The sequence below is a fragment of the Trichosurus vulpecula genome, chromosome 2, assembly GCF_011100635.1.
Source record: "Trichosurus vulpecula isolate mTriVul1 chromosome 2, mTriVul1.pri, whole genome shotgun sequence".
NCBI classification, from domain to species: Eukaryota; Metazoa; Chordata; class Mammalia; order Diprotodontia; family Phalangeridae; genus Trichosurus; species Trichosurus vulpecula.
The window spans coordinates 71600429-71623785 of NC_050574.1; the positions used below are offsets into that span (position 1 = coordinate 71600429).

General features: G+C 52.3%; 1 protein-coding gene across 2 annotated transcripts in view; it reads left to right on the forward strand.

The window, feature by feature from the left end:
* The window catches only part of COL16A1 (collagen type XVI alpha 1 chain), a 74722-nt gene that overhangs the window by 14682 nt on the left and 36683 nt on the right, over nt 1-23357 (forward strand). The window contains exons 12-43 of one of the 2 annotated variants that reach the window (XM_036744633.1): nt 70-96; nt 782-844; nt 1485-1526; nt 1662-1706; nt 1831-1866; nt 2561-2623; nt 2739-2783; nt 2987-3082; nt 3600-3638; nt 5757-5801; nt 5953-5988; nt 6179-6289; nt 7958-7996; nt 8350-8385; nt 11799-11891; nt 12245-12289; nt 12432-12467; nt 12714-12758; nt 13475-13591; nt 13788-13823; nt 14375-14482; nt 15311-15433; nt 16536-16589; nt 16864-16905; nt 17416-17451; nt 17538-17591; nt 19590-19658; nt 21997-22050; nt 22135-22161; nt 22870-22935; nt 23136-23183; nt 23303-23356. In XM_036744633.1, the coding sequence (XP_036600528.1) occupies nt 70-96; nt 782-844; nt 1485-1526; nt 1662-1706; nt 1831-1866; nt 2561-2623; nt 2739-2783; nt 2987-3082; nt 3600-3638; nt 5757-5801; nt 5953-5988; nt 6179-6289; nt 7958-7996; nt 8350-8385; nt 11799-11891; nt 12245-12289; nt 12432-12467; nt 12714-12758; nt 13475-13591; nt 13788-13823; nt 14375-14482; nt 15311-15433; nt 16536-16589; nt 16864-16905; nt 17416-17451; nt 17538-17591; nt 19590-19658; nt 21997-22050; nt 22135-22161; nt 22870-22935; nt 23136-23183; nt 23303-23356 (1830 nt within the window). The remainder of the gene's footprint in view (nt 1-69; nt 97-781; nt 845-1484; nt 1527-1661; nt 1707-1830; nt 1867-2560; nt 2624-2738; nt 2784-2986; nt 3083-3599; nt 3639-5756; nt 5802-5952; nt 5989-6178; nt 6290-7957; nt 7997-8349; nt 8386-11798; nt 11892-12244; nt 12290-12431; nt 12468-12713; nt 12759-13474; nt 13592-13787; nt 13824-14374; nt 14483-15310; nt 15434-16535; nt 16590-16863; nt 16906-17415; nt 17452-17537; nt 17592-19589; nt 19659-21996; nt 22051-22134; nt 22162-22869; nt 22936-23135; nt 23184-23302; nt 23357) is intronic. The other variant, XM_036744634.1, reaches the window with a different exon arrangement.

Below are 23357 nucleotides of genomic sequence, written 5' to 3' on the forward strand. Positions count from 1 at the left end.
CCGAATTCCCCTCTGGTTGTTTTCTTCCCTCCTCTGTCTCCCTGATGATCCAGCTCTGTGTCTTCTCAGGTTACGCTGGGTCCTCCTGGACTCAAGGTGAGTCCTAAGCCCCAGTGGACAGCCTTCTGGTCTTTTCCTTCTGCCTTCCCCACCCCACCCCCATCTGCCGAGCTGCTGTCCTCAGCTCTATATGATTATGGTTGTGTGTATGACCCTTTGGGTCACCAAGCGACTATGGGTTCATGGAAATGTGTGCATGTTGTCTCGTGGGACACACACTCTATGCATGATGGTGTGTATGTACATCCGAGGCATGTGTATCCATGGGGGTGCATGACCATGACATGCATACTTGTGTCTATATTGGGGACTGTGGGGTTTTGTGCATGCATGTGTATGTGTGTTTGCATGGTGCCTAAGCATGTATGTGTGGTGGAGGGCAGGGAGGCAGTCTATATATGGCTTTGTCATATTTATCCCACACATGTCTCTTTATGTACATCCGTCCCCTCATGTCTGTGTGCTTAGAGGTATGGGGAGGGACCAGGGCAGGAAATGATTTCCCTGAGATTGAATATGGCTGCTCTAATCTAAACACATATATAAACCCAGAATCACTGGGCATAAGTGCCTGTAGGGACCATGGGACTCAAGGTGGGAAAGGCTATGCCTGTGCCTCTCCCACCTCCATATGAGATGGGTTAACCACCTCTCCCAGTCTTTCTTGTTTGTGTTAGCTTGGGGCTAAGAGGCTGAGTTCCACTCTGCTCCTTACCCACAGGGTGGGAAAGGTGAACGGGGTCTACCTGGCTCTGAAGGACCCAAGGGAGAGAAAGGAGCTCGGGTAAGTAACTATCTATGCCTACTGCTTGTTCCCCTGACTCATGCCTACTTCTGGTGGAGGGGCTGGCACCCCAAGGCTGTGCCCACAGTTGGATGTGTGAGTGCTCCCCAAGGCAGTGAGCAGTGCTACTGTAATAGCAATTTAGATTTGCTCCCTGCTCTGAGAAAGGGTGTCCTCTAGATTCCCAGAATGCCAGAATGTCCCCCATCTTCCAGGAAACAAAGAGAACCTTTTTCCCAGCAATTCCCCTTAGTAGAATGGAGCAGGTAGGTGGTATAGTGGATAGAGTGCCAGGTCTGGAGTTAGGAAAATTCATCTTCCTGAGTTCAAATCCAGCCTCGGTCTTACTAGCTGTGTGACCCTGGTCAAGTCACTTAACCCTGTTTTCCTCAGTTTCCTCACCTGTAAAATGAGGTAGAGAAAGAAATGGCAAACCACTCTGGTATCTTTGCCAAGAAAACCCCAAATGGGGTCAAGAAGAGCTGCACATAACTGAAAAGGACTGAACAACAGAACTAGGAAGATCTCTAGCTTCCTACAAACTCCCTTGGTTTCTCTTCCCCCAAACATTGGTCTCCAACCCCCTCTGCCACAATTCTGGCCCCTGCCCCTCTTCTCCTGAATTCTCTCTTGCCCACAGGGTTCTGACTGTGTCCGCACCTCCCCAGAGGCCCCTCTCCAGGTAAGGCTCAGTGGAATTGGAGGCACTAGGGAGAGTCTTTGGCCACACAGGGGAGGTGATCCAGGCTGGATGCCTAAGTAATGTGTATGTTCCCATACCCCTCTCACCCATTCTCTCTCCCCCCCTACCTATCAGTGTGCTGAAGGTCCCAAAGGTGAAAAAGGAGATCGAGGAGATTCGGTGAGTGGGGCAGTCCCTTGAGCATGGTCAGGGTGGGAGGGGAAGGAGTCCAGGTATGATAGCTGGGGCTCACATCGCAGGGCACACAGGCTCACCTTCTTTCCTCCTCTTATCCTTCTTCCAGGGGCCCACTGGAATTACCGGATCGACTGGGCAGAAGGTAAACTTTCTTTACCTTCTCTAGGGAATAGAAGACTAGAAATGAAGTCAGAGGAGCCTTGGTCTTGGGGGTCAAGAGACCTCCAGTATGGTCCTGGCTCTGACACTCTGTGACCTTGAGGTCTGGGCCTCAGTTTCCCTATCTATAAAAGGAGTTGACTGGACTTGGTTATCTCTCTGATCCCAGCTATGGCAGCCAGTTGGGTGGATAGGGGAAGAAGGCCCTGAGTCCCAGAAACCTCAAGCTGTCAGGGCCCCCCGGGAGGTTTGGTCACCCATGGCCCTACTTCCCTAATGGTCCTCACCCCTGAACCTTCTGTTGTGGTAAAGACTGCCATTAATACACCATTTGGAGGTTTGCAAAGCTTTTTTTAGCCAATATTCTCATTTTTTACATATGTTATCATTGAGGCAGGGACTGGACATGCAATTTCACCGCTATATAGAATTCCCAGATGAGAAAGGTCCCACTACCAATGCTAGTAGGCACCTTTTAGTCTTAGAGAGTCGCCTGGAGTTCCTAGAGGTTAGTGACTTAGCCAAGGTCACTCGAGCCAGTCTGTGTCCCAGGCCTTCCTGGCTCGGAGGCCGGCTCTCTCTCCATGATGACGCAATGGGTCTTCTTTTAATCTTCCTGAAACAAGCTCTGGGTTCTAGGTCTACGTCCTATGATGGTGTGATGTCTTCCTTTCTAGGGCCAGAAGGGAGAAAGAGGAGACGCAGGCTTCAAGGGTTCCGCGGGGAAGCCCGGCCGAGATGTAAGGCGCATGGGGATGTGGGTGGGGACAGCTGAGGGACACTTGGGCTCCTCTGCTGCTGGGCCCAGGCTCAGGCTGGAGCTAGCCTCCCACTCCTGTCTCCCATTTTCTGTAGGGCCGGCCTGGAGAGATCTGTGTCATTGGGCCCAAAGGGCAGAAGGTAAAGGGGCTTGGGGCTCCCTTCTGTGGGCTAGTGGCATGATGGGAAGAGTCCTCCCATTGCCCATGTCAGGTGTATTGGAGGCTCCTTGAGGGCAGGACACATTTCACTTGTGTGTTACTTTTGTCCCCAGCACCCAGTGCAGGGCCTGGCACAACGTAGGCATTTAATAAATGCTTGTTGATTGATTGTGTTTGTCCCAGGGTGACCCTGGCTTTGTTGGACCAGAGGGACTGGCTGGAGAGCCAGGGCCCCCAGGACTTCCAGGACCCCCTGGGATTGGACTGCCAGGAATACCTGTGAGTGCCCTCCAACCCTTCCCCCAACACATGGGGTAGTCCAGGTCAAGAGTCCCTCATAGTGCCCCACAAATGTGGTCTGTTGCCATCACCCTATCCAGAGAGACCCCAAGAGCAAAGGACTGGGCCAGACAGGGAAGAGGAGAAATAACCACAGGGAACCCCCAGTCTGAAGGGTAGATGTGACTCTGACCTCAGAGACCCCAATTCTGAGGGGGAGTCACAGCTCTGCCCTCAGAGACCCTCCCTCTAAATGTACATATGTCCCTGATCTCAGGGACCCCCATTCTAAGGGGGAGACACAGCTCTGCCTCAGGGGACCCCCAGTCCAAGGGGTAGACATGACTCTGACCTCAGAGACTCCAATTCTGAGGAGGAGATACAACTCTGTACTTAGGAGGCCTCTTTTCTGGGGGAGATACTGCAGCCCCCTCAAGAGGAGAGGTCTAAAGGTGAAGGGAGGAGAAGGGGCTTTTGGAGGGAGGTTGCTGAGCCTGATTTCTGCCTGTGCCTACAGGGGGACCCTGGTGGCCCAGCTGGTCCAAAAGGAGACAAGGTAAACTTGGGGAGCTTCGGGCTAAGCTGGGCACAGCTGGACATGGGAGGGAAAGGATTGAAGAGATTTTATGGAAACCCCAGACAAGCTCTCAGTCACCACCCCCAGCCCCTGTCTCCTTCTCAGGAAAGAGGCCAAACCTCAGCCAGACTGAGACTCAGGAGTCTGAAGATTAATCTGTAATAAGCTGGAGAAAATGGATTTTTTTCCTTTTCTTCTCTTCCCAGCTCCCGGCGCCTTTCAGCTCCCCCAGGCCCCTGGCTCCCTTCACAGTCACAAAGCCTTGCCCAGTATTCAGGGTGCTGTTGGGGGGGGGGGGCATGGTCCAGGGTCTAAGATGGGCCAGTTTAGCCCCAAGCAGCTTATTCTGGGCTCTGACCTCAAGTCACTTCATGCAATAATGAAGGCTCCCCCTTCTCAGTCTTTCCATCCATATCAAGAGGGTGTCAGACTGCATGACAAGTGTCTACCTGTGGGGCTCCCCCAGAGCCTCTGATCCTGCTCAAAGAAGCAAGGACAAGAGGGAAATTTGAGTTAGAGAGAGGATGATGGGGGTTGTCATGATTACTAAGAGGAGCCGGCTTTTAGACGGACACCTTTACCAACACTGTCTCACATAAACATCACACGGTCTTTGCCGGTGGGGCGGCCATTTTACAGATGTGGAAACTGAGGTCCAGGGAGTAGAAGTGACCTTCCCAAGGTCACACATCTAGTGTGTGTCAGAGACTTCAGATCCATTGCTCTTTCTGCTCTAACACAGGGTTGGGGAGGCCACAAGTCACATCGATCGATCAATGTCAATGATCAGCCAGGCCCTGAGCTAAGCACTGGGGCTACAGAAGCAAAAACAGCCCCTGCCCTCGAGGAGCTTCCTCGAATGGGGGAAATGACATGTTTCAATGGGAACATGCAATAGACAGGAAGTAAGTTAGAGGGGATGAAACTAGCATAGAGCGTGTTTGGCTGGAGCCAGACAGGAGTCAGGAGCCCTGGAATCGAGTGCTGCCCTCAGATTCCCTAGCGCACGAGGCAGATCCGAGCAGCGGATAAGAGTGCCTGACTTCAGAGTCAGGAAGACCTGACTTCAGATCTTGCCTCAGTTAGCCGTGTGACCCTGGCCAAGTCACTTCTCCTCTGTGTTCATTTTCTCCTCTGTAAAATGAGGGGGTTGAACTCAATGGCCACTAAGGTCCCTCCCAGCTATAAGTCTATGATCCTCTGAACTATGTGATCCTAAGACTTTCCCTCACCAAGCCTTACTTTCCTTATCTGTAAAACGGGCACAGTGCTGAAATTACACTCTGAACCTCCCTGGGTTGTTGTGAGAAAAGAGTTGGGTTCATTTTAAAGGGTTAGAGAAATGTGAACTGCTGTTGAGTCGTGTCTGACTCTCTGTGACCTCCTTTGGGGCTTTCTTAGCAACGATGCTGGAGTGGTTTGTCTTTTCCTTCTCCTGCTCCTTTTACAGATGAGGAAACTGAGGCAAACAGGGTTAATTGACTTGTCCAGGGTAACACAGCTAGTCAGTGTCTGAGGCCAGATTTGAAGTCAAGTCTTCCTGACTCCAGGCCTGGAGCTCTACCCACTGAGCCATCTAGCTGTCCTTGTTGTTCATAAGAAGAGAAATATATACAAATATATGTGTATGTATTTGTGTATATGTTTATATACATACATATGCATGTATGTGAGTATATGCACACATATGTGTGTATACATAAAGTCCCTTACTATTAATATTATATAATATCCCTTGGGCTGCAGCAGAGATTAAGGGAAGAAGTTGCCATAAGGGAGGGGCGTTTAGTGAGGGAGCAGGGAGGAAGGGTCTGAGCCACTGCATCAAGGAGGACTCCCGGACTCCCAGGAGGTTCAGGTCCCTGGCAAGTATACAAGACAGTGGAAAGAACCTTGGCCCAGGAATCAGGAGGCCTGGATTGGGGGCCTAGCTCTGCCCTTCGCTGGCCATGTATCCTTGGGTAAACCATTCACCCTCTCTGGATCTCAGTTTTCCTATATGTATAATGGGGAGGATTGGACAGGGTGATCCATGGTTTTCCTCTAATATCCCTCTTACACCATTAACCCTTTGCCCCTGGCTGATCTTTTCTGCAGGGGAGCTCTGGGTCTCCAGGGAAGGATGGTCCAGGGGGAAAGCCTGTGAGTATTGCCTCAAGGGCTTGGAGGGTGAAGGGAGGCCAACTCTACCTGTGGGTAATGCTGTAGATCTACCCTCTCATGCTCCTCTTCCAACCATACCCACCTGCCTCCCTATGGGACTGCTGTTCATTGATGTTTCTTTTTCCAATAGGGGAAACCAGGGATACCAGGGCTGAAAGGAGAAAAGGTGAGGGCTGGATGGAAGGTCTAAGGGCTGAGGCTCCCCTTGGGTGCTGTCTGCCCACCCCCGGGACCAGGACTCCTGGTCTTGGTGGAGAAGAAGGCTGTGCAGGGCTAGTGACTATGAGAGTTAAATGGGGCAGGTCTAGGGCTGGCCTGGGTCCAGGATTTCCTTCATGGTTTCTTTCCTCCCACAGGGTGACCCCTGTGAAGTGTGTCCCACCCTGCCTGAAGGGTTCCAGAACTTTGTGGGACTGCCAGGAAAACCGGGCCCAAAGGGGGAGCCAGGAGTGCCCGGCCTGCTCCAGGTGGGTTGAAAGCTTTTGGGCAGAGTGGAGAGCGCACAGATACTCATTGGTGTGACTGTTTACGCAGAGTGGCCTCCGAAAGCTAACATTTTTGTGTCTGGGGGCAGAATGGATTTGGGGTTAGGTTCATCTAGGTATGGCCACTAGGGGGAGGAGGAGGACCTCAGGATACCATGAGGGTTTGAATCTGCTGAATGGTGAGGAACCCCTCCCCAGCCCCAACCCCTACCTCATCCCTGCCCAGGACATGATCATCATTGCTGTGGGGATGGGCAGAGGAAGAAGGGTACCCCAGAGCAGTGAATTGATACCCTCTAAATTTTGCACCCTGGGACAAAACTCTGATGGCCTTTCCTAGTTACAGTTCTGGGTGGTTTAGAAAGTTCATGTGCCTCCATTAGTCGCCAAGTCTATGACAATAGATTATGGTATAAACTAGTGGGGGCTCATTGGACACAACTAGTAGGGTCCTCATGGACACATCCATTGATCTCTATGCTCTTTCACTTTCCCTGGTTATAACCATAGATTAAAGTATGAGCTCATGGGACCATATACTCCTATTTATTCCCTCTGGGTACCCCCACTCATGTGTGTATTAGGGTCTAGAAAGGCCACATTCTCTCATTCTTCAAGATCATTGATTTGGGGGAGCCACAGCCTCTCCCTGAACAAAACCATAATGTGGGCAGCAGAGGCCAGATGTCCCCCCTTATTCCTGATGGGCAGCACTTCTGATGAGAGATGATCTGAAGGGCCCATGATCTCTTGCTGTCCAGGGTCAAAATCACAGAATATCATGGAGCCATACACTCTGGCTATTCCCATGGGTGCCACCACTGGCAGGTGTATTAGGGCATGGTCTAGAGAGGCTGTATTCTCTCACTCTTCAAGACCACTGATGGGGGGGAGGGGAGTCCAGAGAGTCCCCGTACGCTCCATCTACCATGGCAGATCTATAGACTATGCTGTGGGCTAGTAGGCACCATTATTCCAAATGGGCAAGACCACCAATGAGAGCAGAGAGGGGCCATACACTTTTCTCTTTTCCACAGACATAATCACATGTTACAGTGTAGGCTGGTGGGACCATTTGTTGTCTTTCAGTCCTTTTTCAATCCTGTCCAATTCTTGTGACCCTATTTGGGAGTTTCTTAGCAGAGATAACTGGAGTGGTTTGCTATTTCCTTTTCCAAGAGGGACAATGTGCCTCCATTATCCAAAATGGACAAGACCACTGCTGCGGGGTGGCCTAGAAAGGCCACCTTTCCTCATTCCCCATGGGCAGAATCACAGATTACAGAGTCGAACAAGACACATCCTCTCCCTCTCCAGGGGCAGAACCATAGATTACAGAGCGGGCTAGAGGGGCCAGGTGTTCCAATTATTTCCCGGGGGGCGGTACCATAGAGTCGGCTTCTACCCTCCTGACGTCTCCATGGCAACGACCCCGCCCTCCAGCATCTCCATGGCAACGGCCCCTGTTCCAGGGAGGCGGCTGCAGCCGTGTGGGCAAGATGCCCTTCGGGGGTGCCGGGGTGGAACCGGCTCTCGTTGTGAGCCGGGGCAGAAGGGCAGAGCGAGGGTGGGAGGGAGGGAGGTAGGAAAGGAGGCTGGGGTGATGGGTCAGGCTGCCCTGCCCTCACACCAGCTCGGCCTCTCTTTCAGGATTACCTGGGCAGCGCTATGGGGCGGAAGGGCGACCGGGTAGGTATTGGGGGGCAAGCAAGGCGGGGTTCCAGCTTCCCACCCCTGGGTCTGGGTTCAGATCCTACCTTGCCACTGTCACTGGGGGATTCAGGGCAGATCACTCCCCCCCCCCCTCCGGCGTCAGTTTCTTCGTCTGATAAAAACAAGGGGGTTGGACCAGCTGACCTCGAAGACCCAGTCTATCCTTTGAATAGCCCCCAAAGGGGGGAGAATCAGATCTCTCACTCCCACTTTAGTGCCAAGGGGGAGGTGTTGACAGAGCCCCTCACATCCCCCCACCTTGGCTGGGATCTGGGGCATCTGAACCTTGTCCCATTCCCCAACCAAAGCTCCCTCTTGTCTCTGGGCAGGGAGAACCCGGCATTGGTGGAATGAAAGGTGAAAAGGTAAGTGGGACTTCCCACCCTTTTAATTCAACACAGTGAAACAAATGGTCTCAGCACAAGCCCTCCCAACTCTCACCTACATATCTGCAGATCTGAAAGTGCTCTATTTAAAGCCTGTCCCAATCTGGCTCCAACCTGGCTTTCTAAATTGATTTCTCATTACTCTTCACACACTTCAGCCCTCGCTCCCTCCACTCCACCAGCTGCTGTGTGTTCCAGCCACACTGGCCTCCCGCCTGCTCCCAGTCATCTCATGCCCATGCCTGCCATGGCATCTGCCTGCCTTAGAGCATCCCTAACTCCTTTGAAGGCTCAGCTCAGAAGTCACCATCTCCATGAGACTTTTCCTGGCCACCCCCATCCCCACCCCTCCTTGCTGGTACTTGGCCCCACCCCCAGTTTCTTTGTGTATGTTTTGTTGACTATGTACACTCCGTCCTCCCCCTCCTCCCCAATAGAATGTAGATCACCTGAGGGCAGGCACCTTGTCTTCATATCCCTGGCACATCTTAGAGTGGGTAGGGAGCTGGCATCCCAGCCCAGAAGACCTGTGTTCAAGCCTGGCCTCTGACACTGTGTGTGACCCTGGGCAAATTGCCCAGCCTCTCTGTGCTTTCAGCAACTTTCTGAGACTCTTAGTTGCAAAAGAGGGACTGAATTCCTTATACCAGTAAAATCACAAGGCCAGTCTCTATCCCTAGCACTGTGGCTGGCATCTAGTAGGTGCTTTAGCCAAGTGCTTGTTGTATGTCAGACTTAGGAAGATCTGAGTTCAAATTCTGCCTGTGCAGGTGACCTTCAGTAAGTCATTAAGTGATTCTGAGCCTCAGACAACTAATTGCTAGGACTTCTATATGAAGGTTTAGGTGGGTGGTTGTATCATTGGGGGGGGTGTGGATTTGCACATTGAAATTAATGAAATCACAGATATTAGGGGCATTTGCAATTAGAAAAATAGATATGATATAGTTTCTACATTCAAGATACTAATGATAAAATGTCAGGTATACAAATAACTATGATACAAGGGAGAAAGAGGTAAGGGCTGAGGAACTCTGGTAAGGGCAAAGCACTCTGGGAACTTTCTAGAGGGAGAAATCACTTTTTCCTGTGGGGTGGGGCTCCATGGAGGAGTTGGCATCTGAATTGGACTATGAAGAAGGGAGGAAGCATCGACAGACTGAGATGGGGAGAGTTCATTTTAGCCACAAAGTCACAGAGCTGGGAGAGATGGGACAAATGCGAGTGGTTTGGTAGGGCTGGGACAGGGAAGAGGGATGTGATACTGAAAAGTTTTGGATGGGAGTGACATGGGCATTAGGGCGTTAGAAAGCTCACTCAGATGACACATGCAGAATGCATTAGAGATGCTGGCAGAAAGGCCAGCTGGGAGGCTACTGCAGTCATCCAGGTGAGAAGGAATATTGGCAGCTGGAGGCCATGTGTGTGGTGAGAAGATGACAATTGGGAGAAATATCGTGGTGGCAGAATGAAGAGGCCTTGGCAACTGATTGACTGGGGCGGGGGGTGGTGGCGGAGTGAGGAAAAAGGAAGAATCAAAGATGATCGACAGGGTCCCAAGTCTGGCTTATTAGAAGGATAGTGGTGCCATGGGCATAAAGAGGATGCCTAGGTGGTATAATTGATAGAGCCTGGAGGCAGGAAGACTTATCTTCAGAGTTCAAATCCAGCCTCAGACACTGGCTGTGTGACCCTGGACAAGTCACTTAACTCTGCCTCAGTTTCCTCATCTGCAAAATGAGCTGGAGAAGGAAATGGCGAACCACTCCAGTATCTCTGCCAAGAAAACCCCAAACGGGGTCACAAAGAGTTTGAAATGACAGAAAAATGACCAAACAACAGTGATGAAGTGCATAAATAAGGAAGCTGGAGATAGGAGGAACATCAACGTGTTCTGTTTTAGATGTGTTGAGTTTGGGGCAGCATTAAGGAGGAGTTACCCCACAGGCATTTAGAGATGAGAAACTGGAGCTGGAGCCAGAGAGAGAGAGAAATCAGGGCTGGAGAGGTAAGGGGGGAGGCATTCCACACAGAAGAGCCCATTGAAGCAATGGGAATGGATAAGACTGGCCGGGGAGAGAGTGAAGAAAGATCAGAGCCTTGGGGAAAGAGGATACAGGAGAGCCATGATCAATATCATGGAAGCCGGAGGTGGAAAGAGTATCAAAAAGGAAGGAGTGATCCATAACATCAGCAGCTTCGGAAAGGTCAGGGAGAATGAAGATTGAGAGAAAGGTTAATAGATTGGGTTAGTAGGTCACTGATAAGCTTAGAAAGAAGAGGATTAGTGGGGGCGCAGGAGGGTGAGGAAGTAGAAGCCACGAACCTCCATGATACTTTGGGAAGTCTGGCAGTGAAGGCAGAATGGTCTCTTTTGGAGTACCCCGTGGAGAGGATAAAGCGCTTAGCACGGTGCTTAATAAAGGCTCCTTCCCTTCCTCTCTCTCTCCCTCCCCACCTTTGGCCCTGTTCTGCTTAACATTTTTTGATGACTTAAATCAGGGCATAGATGCCATATGTACCATGTTCACAGATGACCGAGTGCTGGTAGGAACAACTAAGATAGTGGATGGTGATTCAGGGTCTAGAAGGATCTGGATGAACTGGGACAATAAGCCAAATCGAATAATATGGAATTTTATCAGGATAAATGTAAAGATCTACACTTGGGCCAAAAAAATCAATTCACTGGTACGAGATAGGGGAGGCCTGGCTAGACAATAGTTCATATGCAGAAGATCTGGGCTGCTGTGAATGCCAGGTGAGTCAGGAACGAGACAAAGCAGCCAGAACAATGTTAACATGATCAGATTAAATTAGAGGCTGTGAAGGAAGGACATTGAGGAGTTGCAGCTCACCCTCCGACTGGCAGCCAGGCTTGGGGTAGGAAGTGGGCAATGCATCCTATGCCCTACACAAATCAATTGAAGAAACTGAGGGTGTTTAGTTTAGAAAAGGGGAGATTTTGAGGGGACCTTATGGCTGTCTTCTAATATCTTAAAGGATACTGTAAAGAGGAGGAAATAGATTTATCAAGTTTAGTTCCAGAGGACAGAACTGGGAGCTGGGGGTAGAAATCACAAAGGCAGATTTAGTCTTGGTGTAAGAAAGATCTTCCTACCAATCAGAGCACTCCAAAAAGAGGAGCTGGGAGATCTCCATCAGTGAGGTCTTTAAGGGGAGATCGGATGACCTTTCATTGGAGATGTTTGACATTATAGTGTGGATTCCTGCTTGGGTACCTGTTAGACTGGGTGCTCCCCGGTGTCCCCATCAGCACTGAAATTCTGTGATTCTTCACAAGGATGACAATTTAAGGAAGGGGCAGGGTCAAGGGAAGGACCCTGGGGAGGGTGAGGTGACCCTCTGTCATCCTTGGGCTTTTCTTCCAGGGGGAGCCATGTCTGTCCTGCAGCCCAGGTGTAGAGGCTCAGAAGTTGGGGACCAAGGGAGACATAATCTTCCCAGGGCTGCCTGGCCCCCCGGTGAGTGACCCTACCCCCTCAGAGCTTATGGAATTCCCCATTAATCCCAAAGTCTTGGACTTGGTATCTGGGCAACCCAGGAATCCTATGATCTTTGACTCCTTCCCTCAACCAGTGTGGGAGGCCCCCACTATGAGACTGTTTGGTCTTCATCCCAGCACTGCATCTGGCTTAATATATGACCCTGGATGAGTCGAACCCATCTTGGGGCCCCGGTTTCCTCATCTGGCGCGTGAACGGACTTTTCTTCCCTCCAGGGAGTTGGGGTGACTGCCATTCCTGACTCCATGGCCCTGGGATTTTTCTCATCAGGGGGAAGAGCCTCCTAATTTCTCTCTTTGGCATATTTTCAGGGAAAAGCCGGGGCACCAGGCCCAACAGGAAAGAAGGGAGAGAAGGTAAGTCCTGAGCAGAGTTTGGGGAGAGGCTGAAAGTATGATTTGGATGGAGGGAGAACTGAAGATGACAGGTCATAGTGATCTCTCTAGGGAACTCAGCACCCTTGCCTCAGTCCCTTTTTAACTTTGCTTTCCTTCTCAGGGTAATTTTGGTGAGATGGGGCCAGCTGGCCAACCGGTGAGTGGGTCTCAACGGGCAGGGGTGGGACAGGCAGTGTTATGGAGTCCAAAACCAGCTGCCTTCTCCTGGAGTGGAGGAAGGGGAGACGGAGGAGGAAGAAGGCAAGGGCCAGAGGGAAAGAGAGAGGGAAGAAAAGAGAGCAGGAGGGCCTTGACGACCTGTGGTGGACTAGAGGGCCTGGCGCTTGGGGGCTGGGGTACCTGTTGGCACTTCTGTTGGTCTCTAATAGTCTGTCTCTCATAGGGGACTCCTGGGGCCATGGGACCAGCTGGCATTAAAGGGGAGAAGGTGAGACTGGAAGGTACTGATGAGGGAGGGAGGAGGAGGATAAAGCCCAGGGCAGTTCTCACGGAGTACCTGTGCATGGGACATATGGTTAGCTGTGTAACTTTGGGCAAGCCCCTTAGCCTTTCTGGGCCTCCGTATGCTCATCTATAAAATCAGGGGGTTGGTCTCTAAGGTCCTTTCCAGTTCTACATCCCGATCTCCTGCCCCCTGCCCCCAGGATCTTCCTCAGCAGTCAGTCAGCGTCACAGTCTGCTGTAGGGGCTGCCTTGGCGTCAGAAAGACCGAGGGCCCGGTCCTGATTCTGATGCTTGGTAGCCATGTGACCTTGGACAACTTACCTACCCTCTCTTGACTCCTTTTTCTCCCTGTAGAATGGGATAATGATAACTGTAGGCCCTACTTTACACATAGGCTTGCTGTGAGGCTCAGATGGGATCTTAAATGTATGCACACATTCTATACACATATATGTATATATTTGTATGGCTTTGCACATCTTAAAGTTCTGTACACGTTACATGTTATTATTACAGCCTCCCCCAATTCCAGATTCCAAACCTTAGCGTAAAGAATTTGTGTTGGCTTGTCTAGAGCATCTGTCTAGCCCATGCCAAGCTCAGGATGAAGAGTGGCCTCTGGGAAGTGGGATTGGGCTGGAGTGGACCGTGGGGGAGGACTTCCCCCATGCCCACTTAACTCTGTGCCTGTGCTGCCAGGGGGAGCCATGTGAGCAGTGCCCTTCCACGTCAGAGACTTATAACGGGGCCCTCCCTGGAGCCCCTGGGGAGAGAGGGGAACCAGGACAACCTGGGAGTGGCCAGCCTGGGAAGCCGGTGAGTCTGTCCCCTCTGTCCCTGGGAAGGAAGGAGCTGGGCCACGGATGGCACCCCCTGTCAGTGTTCCAGAGGACTTTGGAACTTAGAGGTGCCAAGGGCTAGGGACCCAACAGGACCTACTGTGCATGTGTGAGATTCCCAGGGAGGACTGATGTCAGGCTCTCTCCTTTCTTGTGCTCCTTTTCTTCTTCAGGGTAAAGCAGGAGAACCTGGATTGAAAGGACAGAAGGTGAGAATTGGGGCTTTGTGGGTGTGTTGGTTGCAGGCAGAGGCAGGGGAGAGTTTCTAGTGGGACAGTGTTGGTGGAAGAAAGGGTATTGGATTGGAAGTCAGAGGACATGGGTTTGAATCCTGGCTCTGATATTTATTACCACCACGCTTTGGGGGAAGCCCCTGCCCCAATCTGGGCTTTAATTTCCTTATTTGTAAAATGAAGAATGTTCTTTCATTCATTTACTTATTCACTCATTCTAAGGTCACTTCTAGCTCTAAATCCAATGATCCTAGGAAGTCCGGGTCTTGCACGAGCATGCACACACACACACACACACACACACATGGACACACACACGGACACGGACACGGCTTGGCACAGGGATCCATCTTTTTTTCACCTTCTCTGCCTTCCCCTGTCTCCCTATTTCTGGCCCCCGAAGGTGCTAAGTTCAGCCCTACTCTCACCCCTAGAGGGGAACCTGCTCCGTCTGCCCAGGGGAATGCTCTCAAGCCCCACATGGCTGCCCTCCCCTCCCTACTCCCCTCTACCCCAATCTCACACAGGGTGATGCAGGGAACCCAGGAGACCCTGGGAATCCAGGCATCGAGGGACAGCCAGGGCTGTCAGGACAACCCGGGATCAGGGGTCGCCCAGGGCCCAAAGGAGAAAAAGTAAGTGCTGGACGTCAACACCTTCCCCTCCCAGTGGCCCAGGAGATGGGGGAGGCCTGGCCCTCCCACCAGGCATCACCCAGGGCTTCTCTGAGGTGCATGCTTTGGGTCCGGGTGCCAGTCAACCTCAGTCATGCCAAATATTCTATAATAATAGGGCCAGGGGCCCTAAGAGAGCTCAGAGCCTAAGCAAAATCAGGAAGTAAATTAAATGAGACAGAGGGTCAGAAAAGAAAGGCTGCTGGGCCTTGGGCTTTGCTCTTGGAGAGCTGCCAGACATAGGATTGGGAGGTGGGCACCGTGGAGCCAAGAAGCCCAGGTAGGTAGGATTCCTAGCTCTGATGGCCCCTGGCTAGGCCTGTGTGTGGCTGGCCCCCCACTTCAGCTTCCTTCTCTGCAAATCAAGGGTGATGCTCAGACAGGCTGCTTCTTAGGGTGGTTGTGGGGAGAGGCCTGGGAAGCTGCCAGGCACTGGGAGCCCTGGGGTTCGTGCCTAGCAATGACAGTATTGGGCACTGGTGAGGAGGGGGACAATTAATACAGGAGGGGGAACATTCACTGGCTTTGGGGTGAGAGGATCTTGGCCCACACTCAGGTTTCTTCATTTACAAAGTCATGTAGCTGGATAGCAAAGGTGCTGGGCCGCTTCAACTGCTACTGTCCTCTTGAATGTGGGGAGGACCATTGTAAGTCTCCCAGGTCTATTGGTACTACTAGCACCTGGGTGTGGGGGAGAGGGGCAGATGAAGCCCTCTGAGCCCAGACAGTGCCCCTTCTCAGGTTCCCGCCCCCTCTGCCTGACCGTCCATCTGCCCCGTCTCTGCTCAGGGAGATGCCTGCGATGCCTGCCCCACACTGCCAGGAGAGTTTGCAGACGTCGTCAGAATTCCTGGGAAACCTGGTGCCAAGGGAGACCAGGGCCCTGAGGGCGTGGGCCGGCCTGGCAAACCCGTGAGTCCTTGTCTTCCTTTCGTCCCCTTCCCCATGGCATAGTCACCTAGCTACTTCTGGCCCTGGCCCTGGCCCTGATCTATCTACCACTTTTGTCAATTGCTCATTTGAAAACATGCATAGTCTGTCTATCAACCTGGATATGCTACAGATCTGGGAGGAGAAGCTAGCACAATAGATGATGATGAAAGCCAGATCGAGAAATATCTGGATGAGCTGGAATTACGATCTGCAGCTAATAAGATGAAATATAATAGGGCTAAATGTAAAGTCCTATTCTTGGGTTCAAAGAATCAGCTTCAGAAGTATGGAATGGAAGAGGCATGGCTAGACAGCAGTTCATCTGAAAAAGATCTGGGAGTTTTAGTAGACCACAAGTACTACCTGAGCTTACAGCATGACACGGTGGGCTGCATTAATCAAAGCCTATGTCCAGAACAAGGGAGGAGATGATGCCACACACATGTAGAGCATCGATTTCAGTTCCTGGCCCCCATTTTAGGGAGGATATTGACAGTCTGGAGGGTGTCTGCCCAGCATATGAACCCATATAAGGAGGGGACCTGAGAAGAGGACTGGTTGCTGGGACTGAGCATATTTAGCTGGGAGTGGGGAAGGCTCAGAGGGAGCTTGTTTGCTGTGGTCAGAGGTGGGGAGGATTGTTTGGGCAGAGCCAGGCTTTAGAAGGCAGAACCAAGGGCGTGGCTGGGGGCAACAGAAGCTTAGCGTTGTCCCCAGATGGGATGGGCTCCTTCCCAAACCAGGATGATATTGCTCGCTCTATCTCCTGGGCTAGGAGGAAAGTATTTTATGCACATGTTTCATTATTTATTATTAGTTATGAATAATAATGAGTGAAGCCCCATGGCCCAGTGGATAGAGGACTGACCTTGGGCTCTGCTCCTGGCACATTGAGCTCTGCAGCCCCAGGCAAATCGCTTCCTCCTGGTGGTCTTCAAGCCAGGCCTGGGCAGCTGCTTATTGGGTGTATTGTACTGGGCAGGGGACGGTCCTGTTCCTGTATGTTCTGCACTAGCTGGCTCCTAGTGTCCCTGCCTGCTCTGTGATGACACCCCCCCTCCCCCCGCCACGTGTCTTTCAGGGACAGCCTGGCCTGCCTGGTGTGCAAGGTCCCCCCGGGCTGAAAGGTTTGCAGGTAATACGGAAGGGAGGGGGATACATGGGGCAAAGAAAGGAGGAGAATGAGTAAGGAGGAAAAAAGGCCCAGGATGAAATGAGGGAGGCCAAGGAGAGTGGCAAGGGAAGAGGCCAAGGGAAATGATCCAGGGAAAATGGTAAATGGAGGCTGGAGAAGAAAGAATATGGAGGGATGAGAGAGCTGGGGAAGAAGGAAGAAAGGAAAGGGGAGTATCCGGGGGAGGAGTATGGGGGGGAGAGCAGCAGAGACCAGAGTTTCTTGTCCTCTTCAGGGTGAGCCAGGGCCTCCAGGGCTGTCGGTCCAAGGTCCTCCGGTGAGTTCCTCGTCCCCACCCCGGTCCACTTCCCTGGCCCTTGACCCCCTGTCAGAGTCCTAGGCAGAGGCCTGACCACCATGGCTTCTCAGGGACGCAGCCCTGGGATGGTTGGAGCCAGAGTCCTGGGTTCCAGTCTTGGCTCTGCGTTACTGAGTGTCTTTGTGTAAGTCCTCATCCCTGTCTGGAGGCCTTTGGGAATTCTTTTGAATTAAGGCTAGGGGAGGTAATAGCCTCAAGTGGCAGCTTTAGTGCTATGCAAAAATTGCCTGGATTTAGGGTCAAAAGAGCTGGGTTCAAATCCCATCTGTGCCACTTACTACCTGAGTGAATTGGGCAAGTCACCAAACCTTTCTTCATCTGTAGAATGAAAGGGGCTAAACTCAGTGGCCTTTATGGTTCCTCCCGGCTCTAAAGCTCTGATCCTGGCTAATACGTTAGCCAGCCACCAGTCACACGTTGTGTTGGGCTGGGGCCTTCTCGTGTCGTAATCCATGCTCTGGTCCACAGGGAGAGACTGGCGATCGGGGTTTGCCCGGCACCATGGTACGTCTGCCCCCTGGGCCTTAAGGGTGAGTGGGAGGGGAGGGGCCTCTTTTAGGGTTATAGTGTGATGGTCTTTCTTTCTCCAGGGACCTCCAGGACCTCGGGGACCACCTGGCTATGCTGGTGAGAAAGGTGCCAAGGTGAGCTGACGACCGATGCTCTGAGAGTTACTGCCTGGGAGGCCTTGGGCTAGGCATTTCCCTTCACCTGCCTCAGTTTCTTCATGTGTAAAATGAAGAGGGGGGCTAAGTTACTGCTCTAATAGGACCTGTGCCCTGAGAGCCACTTGTTGGCGATGTGATTTTGGGCAAGACACTTAATTGGGATAATAACGCTGGAATTTGCTAACTCACAGTGTCTTTTAAGGAGAGCGTCTTCTAAATGTGTGTTTAATGTTATTGATAGCTGAAGAGGCAGCATGGCACAGTGAACGGTAGGTTGTCCTTGGATTCGAGAAGACAGGTTCAAGCCTCACTCCTGGCACACATTTACCTCATGGCCCTGGGCAAATCACTTAACTTCTTGGTGCCCCCGGGCGACTCTCTGAGATGCCGAACTACAGATGAATTGGTACTCTGGTTCCCACACTAGAAATACCCCACACTGGTGTAATCACAGGAGGTCTGGACTAATAATAATCATACCTCATTAAAAATAATAATTAAAGGCTATTGTTATTAATGATTAATTGTTAATAACAACAACAGTTCTCTCTACCAAAGCCCTCCTGGTTTCAGCATGGAGGTAACCTTGGATCTGCAGGATTGATTATACCAGGAGAGCACAGACTTTCTGGCCAACCCTCCCACTCCAGAAGGCCACCTTCACCCTGGGGTTCCATGGCATATTTTCCATGTCTTTAATCCAAGGACCAGCTTAGGTTCTGGGGGCTGAGCTCTTTCGACTTTTGCAGAGATGGTGCAGTTGGTATGGGTGGAGGGGGATGCCCACCAGGACAAATCCATAGATCCTCAACTGATTGAAGCCGAGACAGTCTGTGAGCTTTGTCCCTGGTAGAAAATTCTCCTGGGGGCAGTCACTGGTGCACAGGCTCTGACAGTGACAGCCAGGGCAGATGGCATGGGAGCACAGTGGCTCCTGGGAGAGGGTTAGACGCCTGGGGGGATAGCGTCCAGGATTACATGCCTGATTGGATGCTGCTTATGTTGCTTCAATGGTGTGGGAGCAGATTGTGGCTTAACTCTCCCTGCCAAAGAAGGGAAGGGAGGGATGGAGGAACGAAGGCAGGAAGGAAGGAGGAAGGAAGAAGGGAAGGAAGGAAGGAGGGAGGGAGAAAAAGAGGAAAGAAGGAAAGGAGGAAGGGAGGGGGGATAAAGGAAGGAAAAAGAAAGAGGAAGGAAAGAAAGAAGGAAGAAAAGGAGGGAGGGAGGGAGGAAGAAAAAGAAATAGGGGAAGGAGGAAGAAAAAAGGAAGAAAGAAAGAATAAGAAAGAAAAGAGGAAGTAAGAAAGAAAAAGGAGAGAAAAGGAAAGAGGAAAGAAAGAAAAAGGAAAGAAGGAAAGAGAAAAGAAAGGAAGGAAGAAGGAAAGGAATGAAGAAAGGAAGGATGTATGGATGGACACTAGCTCATTCTGGGCTGGCCACCCTTCAGAGGAAGTCATGAGCCACTTGCCCTCTGGGTTCAAGTCGCAGTCTCAGACTCAGGCTCAAGGCCCCCAGTCTGAGGAGGGGCTGCTGGCAGAGTCTGACCGGGTAGAGGGGTTACACCCATGGTCCATGGCTATCGCCCCAGTTCGAATCCCACCTCAGGCAGTTTGTGGACAGTTAACTGACCCTAAGCAAGTGTTGGTCCCTGAAAGTCTCCTTTTCCTCCTCTCAGGCTGCCCTTTGAGTGCTAGAGAAGTGGAGAGCTGTGGCCCCCTTCTCTGCAGTCTAGTTCTCAGTTTCCCAGAGAACTGAGAGGCTCATTTGCTCAGGTCCCTGCAGCCAGGGTGTGTCAAGGGCAGGACTTGAACCCAGAGCTCCTGGGCCCCTCTTCTCTCTCCTCTGCTGTGCTGTCTCTGCTGTGGCCGAAGAAGTTGTTACCAGGAGGCCTCAGAGGAGGACTTAAGTGGATGCACTTGGAGGCTGCAGGGCCTCGAGACCTGAACTTTAACCTTTTTTCTTCCTTTCTGCTAGGGCTCTTCTGGGGTGAAAGGCGACATCGGACCCCCAGGACTCACAGGCCTCAGTGTCACTGGCCCCCCGGTAAGGGCACAGTCCTCATTCCCTGAGCTGGCGCCAGGCTGTCTTGCAGCTGGGTAGAAGTGGGAGGAGGCTGGGCTGGGAGGCCCCAGGGTCGGGGGCTGGGGCTGGGGGCAGGATGCTCGTGGGGCTGGCCAAGGCCTATCTGGTGGAGCTGGGCCAGGTGCCAGTGCCGCACACACATGCGACAGCCCGATGGCCTCCCAGCCCCTTCCTCAGACCCTCCACCCCTCCATCCCTCTTCCACCCAGCTGTCAAAGTGATTTTCTTGAAGCCCAAATATGACCCTCAACTCCAGAGACCCCCTATCGCTTCCGGGGTCAGCTACAAACTACTCTGTTGAGCATTTAAAGCCCTCCCCAACCTGAGTCCAACCAGCCTCATTGTACGTTACTCCCCTTCACATCCTCTAGAGTCCAGCCACCAACTATGGAGTCAAAATATGTGGGTTCCAATCCTGCCTTTGACTTAACCTGAGTGGCCTTGAGCAAATCAGTGAGTCAGTCAATAGTCACTTAGTTATCAAGAATTTATTAAATGCTTAGTAAGCATTCCCTGAGTGCTGAGAGGCTCATTTGCTCAGGTGCCTACAGCCAAGGTACATCAAGGACAGGACCTGAACCCAGAGCTCCTGGGCCACTCTTCTCTCTCCTATGCTGCGTTGCCTCTGCTGTGGCCACAGACGTTGTTATCCCAGGCATTGTGCTAAGCTCTGAGGTTACAAAGAAAGGCAAAAACCAATCCCTGCCCTCAATAAACTCCCATCGTGATGAGAGAGACATGTCTGTAACTGGGTTCATACAATGTACATCCAGAGGAGACAGAAGGGACTCTCAGAGAGGGCCGCATTGGGCTAGGCTTCCTGCAAGAAAGCAGGACTGAAGCTGAATCCTAAAGGAAGCCCACCAGCATTCCAGGGTTAGGGGATGGTGAGGGCCAAGCATGGAGGTGGGAGATGGGAGGCTGTGTTCAAGGAACAGCTCGTAGAATTCATGAAGGGCAGTGAGGGGCGAGAAGCCTAGGACGGTAGGAAAGGGCCGGTCATAGAGAGCTGCTGGAGTTTGCAGGACAGAGCCACCGTCGGGCGGCTGAGCGGGGGGGATGGATGAGGGGAGGGAAAGTTGTTGGTCCAGGCAGGACGTGAGCAGGCTTGGACGCTCAGAGTGGTGTCTGTGTGAGCAGAGGAGACAGATGGGAGAGAGATTTCGAGGGTAGAACTGGCAAGATTTGGCCATAGGTCACTTGACCTCCCTGGGCCTCAGTTTCCTCATGTGTAAAAAAGAAGAGGTTGGATCGGACGGGCTCTGAGATCTCTTCCAGACCTTGTGATGTCATTGGTCCTCTTTGTGAATGAAGGACGAATAACCACAAGATGAGGAGGATGCTTCTGTGATCCTACAACCCTCCCCTGCTTCCCCCATGTCTCTGCCCAAGCTGGGCCCCTTGCCTTCCTGCCACCCCGTAGAATCCCTGGTTTCCTACCATGCTCAGTTCAATCTCCACTTTCTCCATGAGGCCTTTCCCGATTCCCCCCTGGTGGCTCCCACTATCCCCTACTGTCACCTTGTCTTTTGTATATACTTGTTTGTGTATGTGTGTGTTGGGGGATGGAAGCTCCTTGAGGGCAGGCCTTGTTTAACTTTGGTCTATGTGTCCCCAAAGCTTGGCACCGAGTAGGTGTCTCCAGAGCTTGGCACGTAGTAGGTGCTTAATAAATATTTGTAGGATCGTAGACTCAGAGCTAGAAGGGACCTTGGAGGCCATCCAGTCTAATCCTTTCATTTTACAAGAGAGGAAAAATGAGACAGTTAAGTGACTTGTCCAGGGTCGTATAACTAATAAGCGTCTGAAGCCAGATTTGAGCTCGAGTCTTCTGACGCCAGGTCCAGCTCTCTGTCTGCTACATCAAACTGTGTTTGATTGAATCCTATGAGACACACAGCAGATATTAAGTTGAGTGAAATGTCTTGGATCCAAAGGGCCATAAGAGGTTGGAGGGGAGGTTTCCTGGAAGTTGCTGAGGAGGAGACGGGGCTGGCTGCAGATTTAGGTTCAGAGTCTGGCCCTGGCCCTGACTAGCTGAGGACCCTTGGCACAGGCATGTCTCTGTACTGCTCTGAGCCTTTGTTTTCTCATCTGTAAGAGGGCAGGGAGACCTCCCTTCCCCTCTGACGTGTTCCCGTTCTGGGAGTCCTCTGGGCTGCTCCCTTGAACCTCGGGTCTCCCTCCTAGGCCATCAAAGATGCCCAATCCCCAGTGGGCCCATGTACCTTCTCCTTTCCTCACGTGAGGAGGGAGGTGCCTGTATCAGCCTCACCCGGCTCTTTTTTTCCTCCTCCAGGGCCGAGATGGGCCTCGAGGGCAGCCAGGCCTGCCAGGAACTAGCGGGATGCCGGTGAGTAGCTCGGCCAGGGTCAGAGCTGGGGTTGGGCTGCCTCCTCCATCTGGGCCTCTTACCACGCTCTGTTTGTTTCCCCAGGGGGAAAAAGGAGCCCGTGGTGAAAAGGTGAGTGTTCACGGGCTTTGCCAAAGCCCATAGAGCTCCCGATCTTGTATTGGTGGGCAAGGCTCTGCCCCACTTGGAGCATCAGTTTCCTCTTCTGTAAAATGGGGGTAATAATGTTTGTACCACCTGCCTCACCTTGTAAACCTTAAAGCGCCTGATGCATCCAGGCTATTATCGCCATTAACAATGGCAGGAATGAGTGTGGTAATGGACAGGACTATCCCAAGATTTTCCTCTCCCCTCCTCCCCCACGACGCTTGGTTGGATCCCTCCCCTGGGTTCCTTCCAGACTGGGGAGGTGGGCAGGCCTGACCCAGCCAGTTTGATGACAGGTATGGGAAGCCCTCACTGTGGAGACACAGCTGCACGCTCACCCCTGCCGCCCGGGGTGTAGACATCTCATGATACTGAAACCAAGAACCTACCTGCTTTGTGTGCATGAGTAGGGGCGGGGGGAGCTAAGCAGTCCAGGATCAGAGGGAGGGGAGATGCTGGGAAAGTGGGAGTTATACTGGAAAAGAGGGAAAGAGGCTGGTAGGGCCCAGCTGAATAGGGACAGCGAAGGAAGGGGGTTTGGGACCAGCAGCTGTCAGGTCCAGAGGGTCACAGGATGTTAGAAATTGTCTGGTCTGAAGCCTCCCTGAAGCTTCAGAGGATGCCCCCTCTTCCTTTTTCCCCTGCTCCCTGTAACTTCTCTTCTCTTTGCAGGGTGATCCAGGGGAGTGCTCCTGCCCCCCCGGTTCCCGAGGAGAACCCATCTTTTCTGGCATGCCGGTAAGTGCTGCCCCCCTAGCCCGGGGGAGCAGCCCGGCTGCCCGCCTCACCCCTGCTGTGCCCGCTGTGCCAAGGGGTCAGTGGGGCTTTGCGCTCAAGCCAGTGGCCTCCCTTTGCACTCCCCCCCCCAACCTCCTGCTTGGTGTGTAGATGTCTCCTATAACCTCTCCCCTTCTTTTGCAACCCCCTCCCCCAACCAGGGTGCTCCAGGACTTTGGATCGGCAGCTCTTGGCAGCCGGGCCCTCAGGTGTGTGCCGCTTCTGTGCCTCTTATCCCGCCATGCCCTTAGCTTCCCGCCCCTGTTCGGCCCCTACCAAGACAGGGTGGGACCTTGCCCAGTGTCTGAGTCTTCCTCCTTTCTTGTAGGGTCCCCCAGGAGTCCCTGGACCTCCAGGACCCCCTGGAATGCCTGGACGGCAGG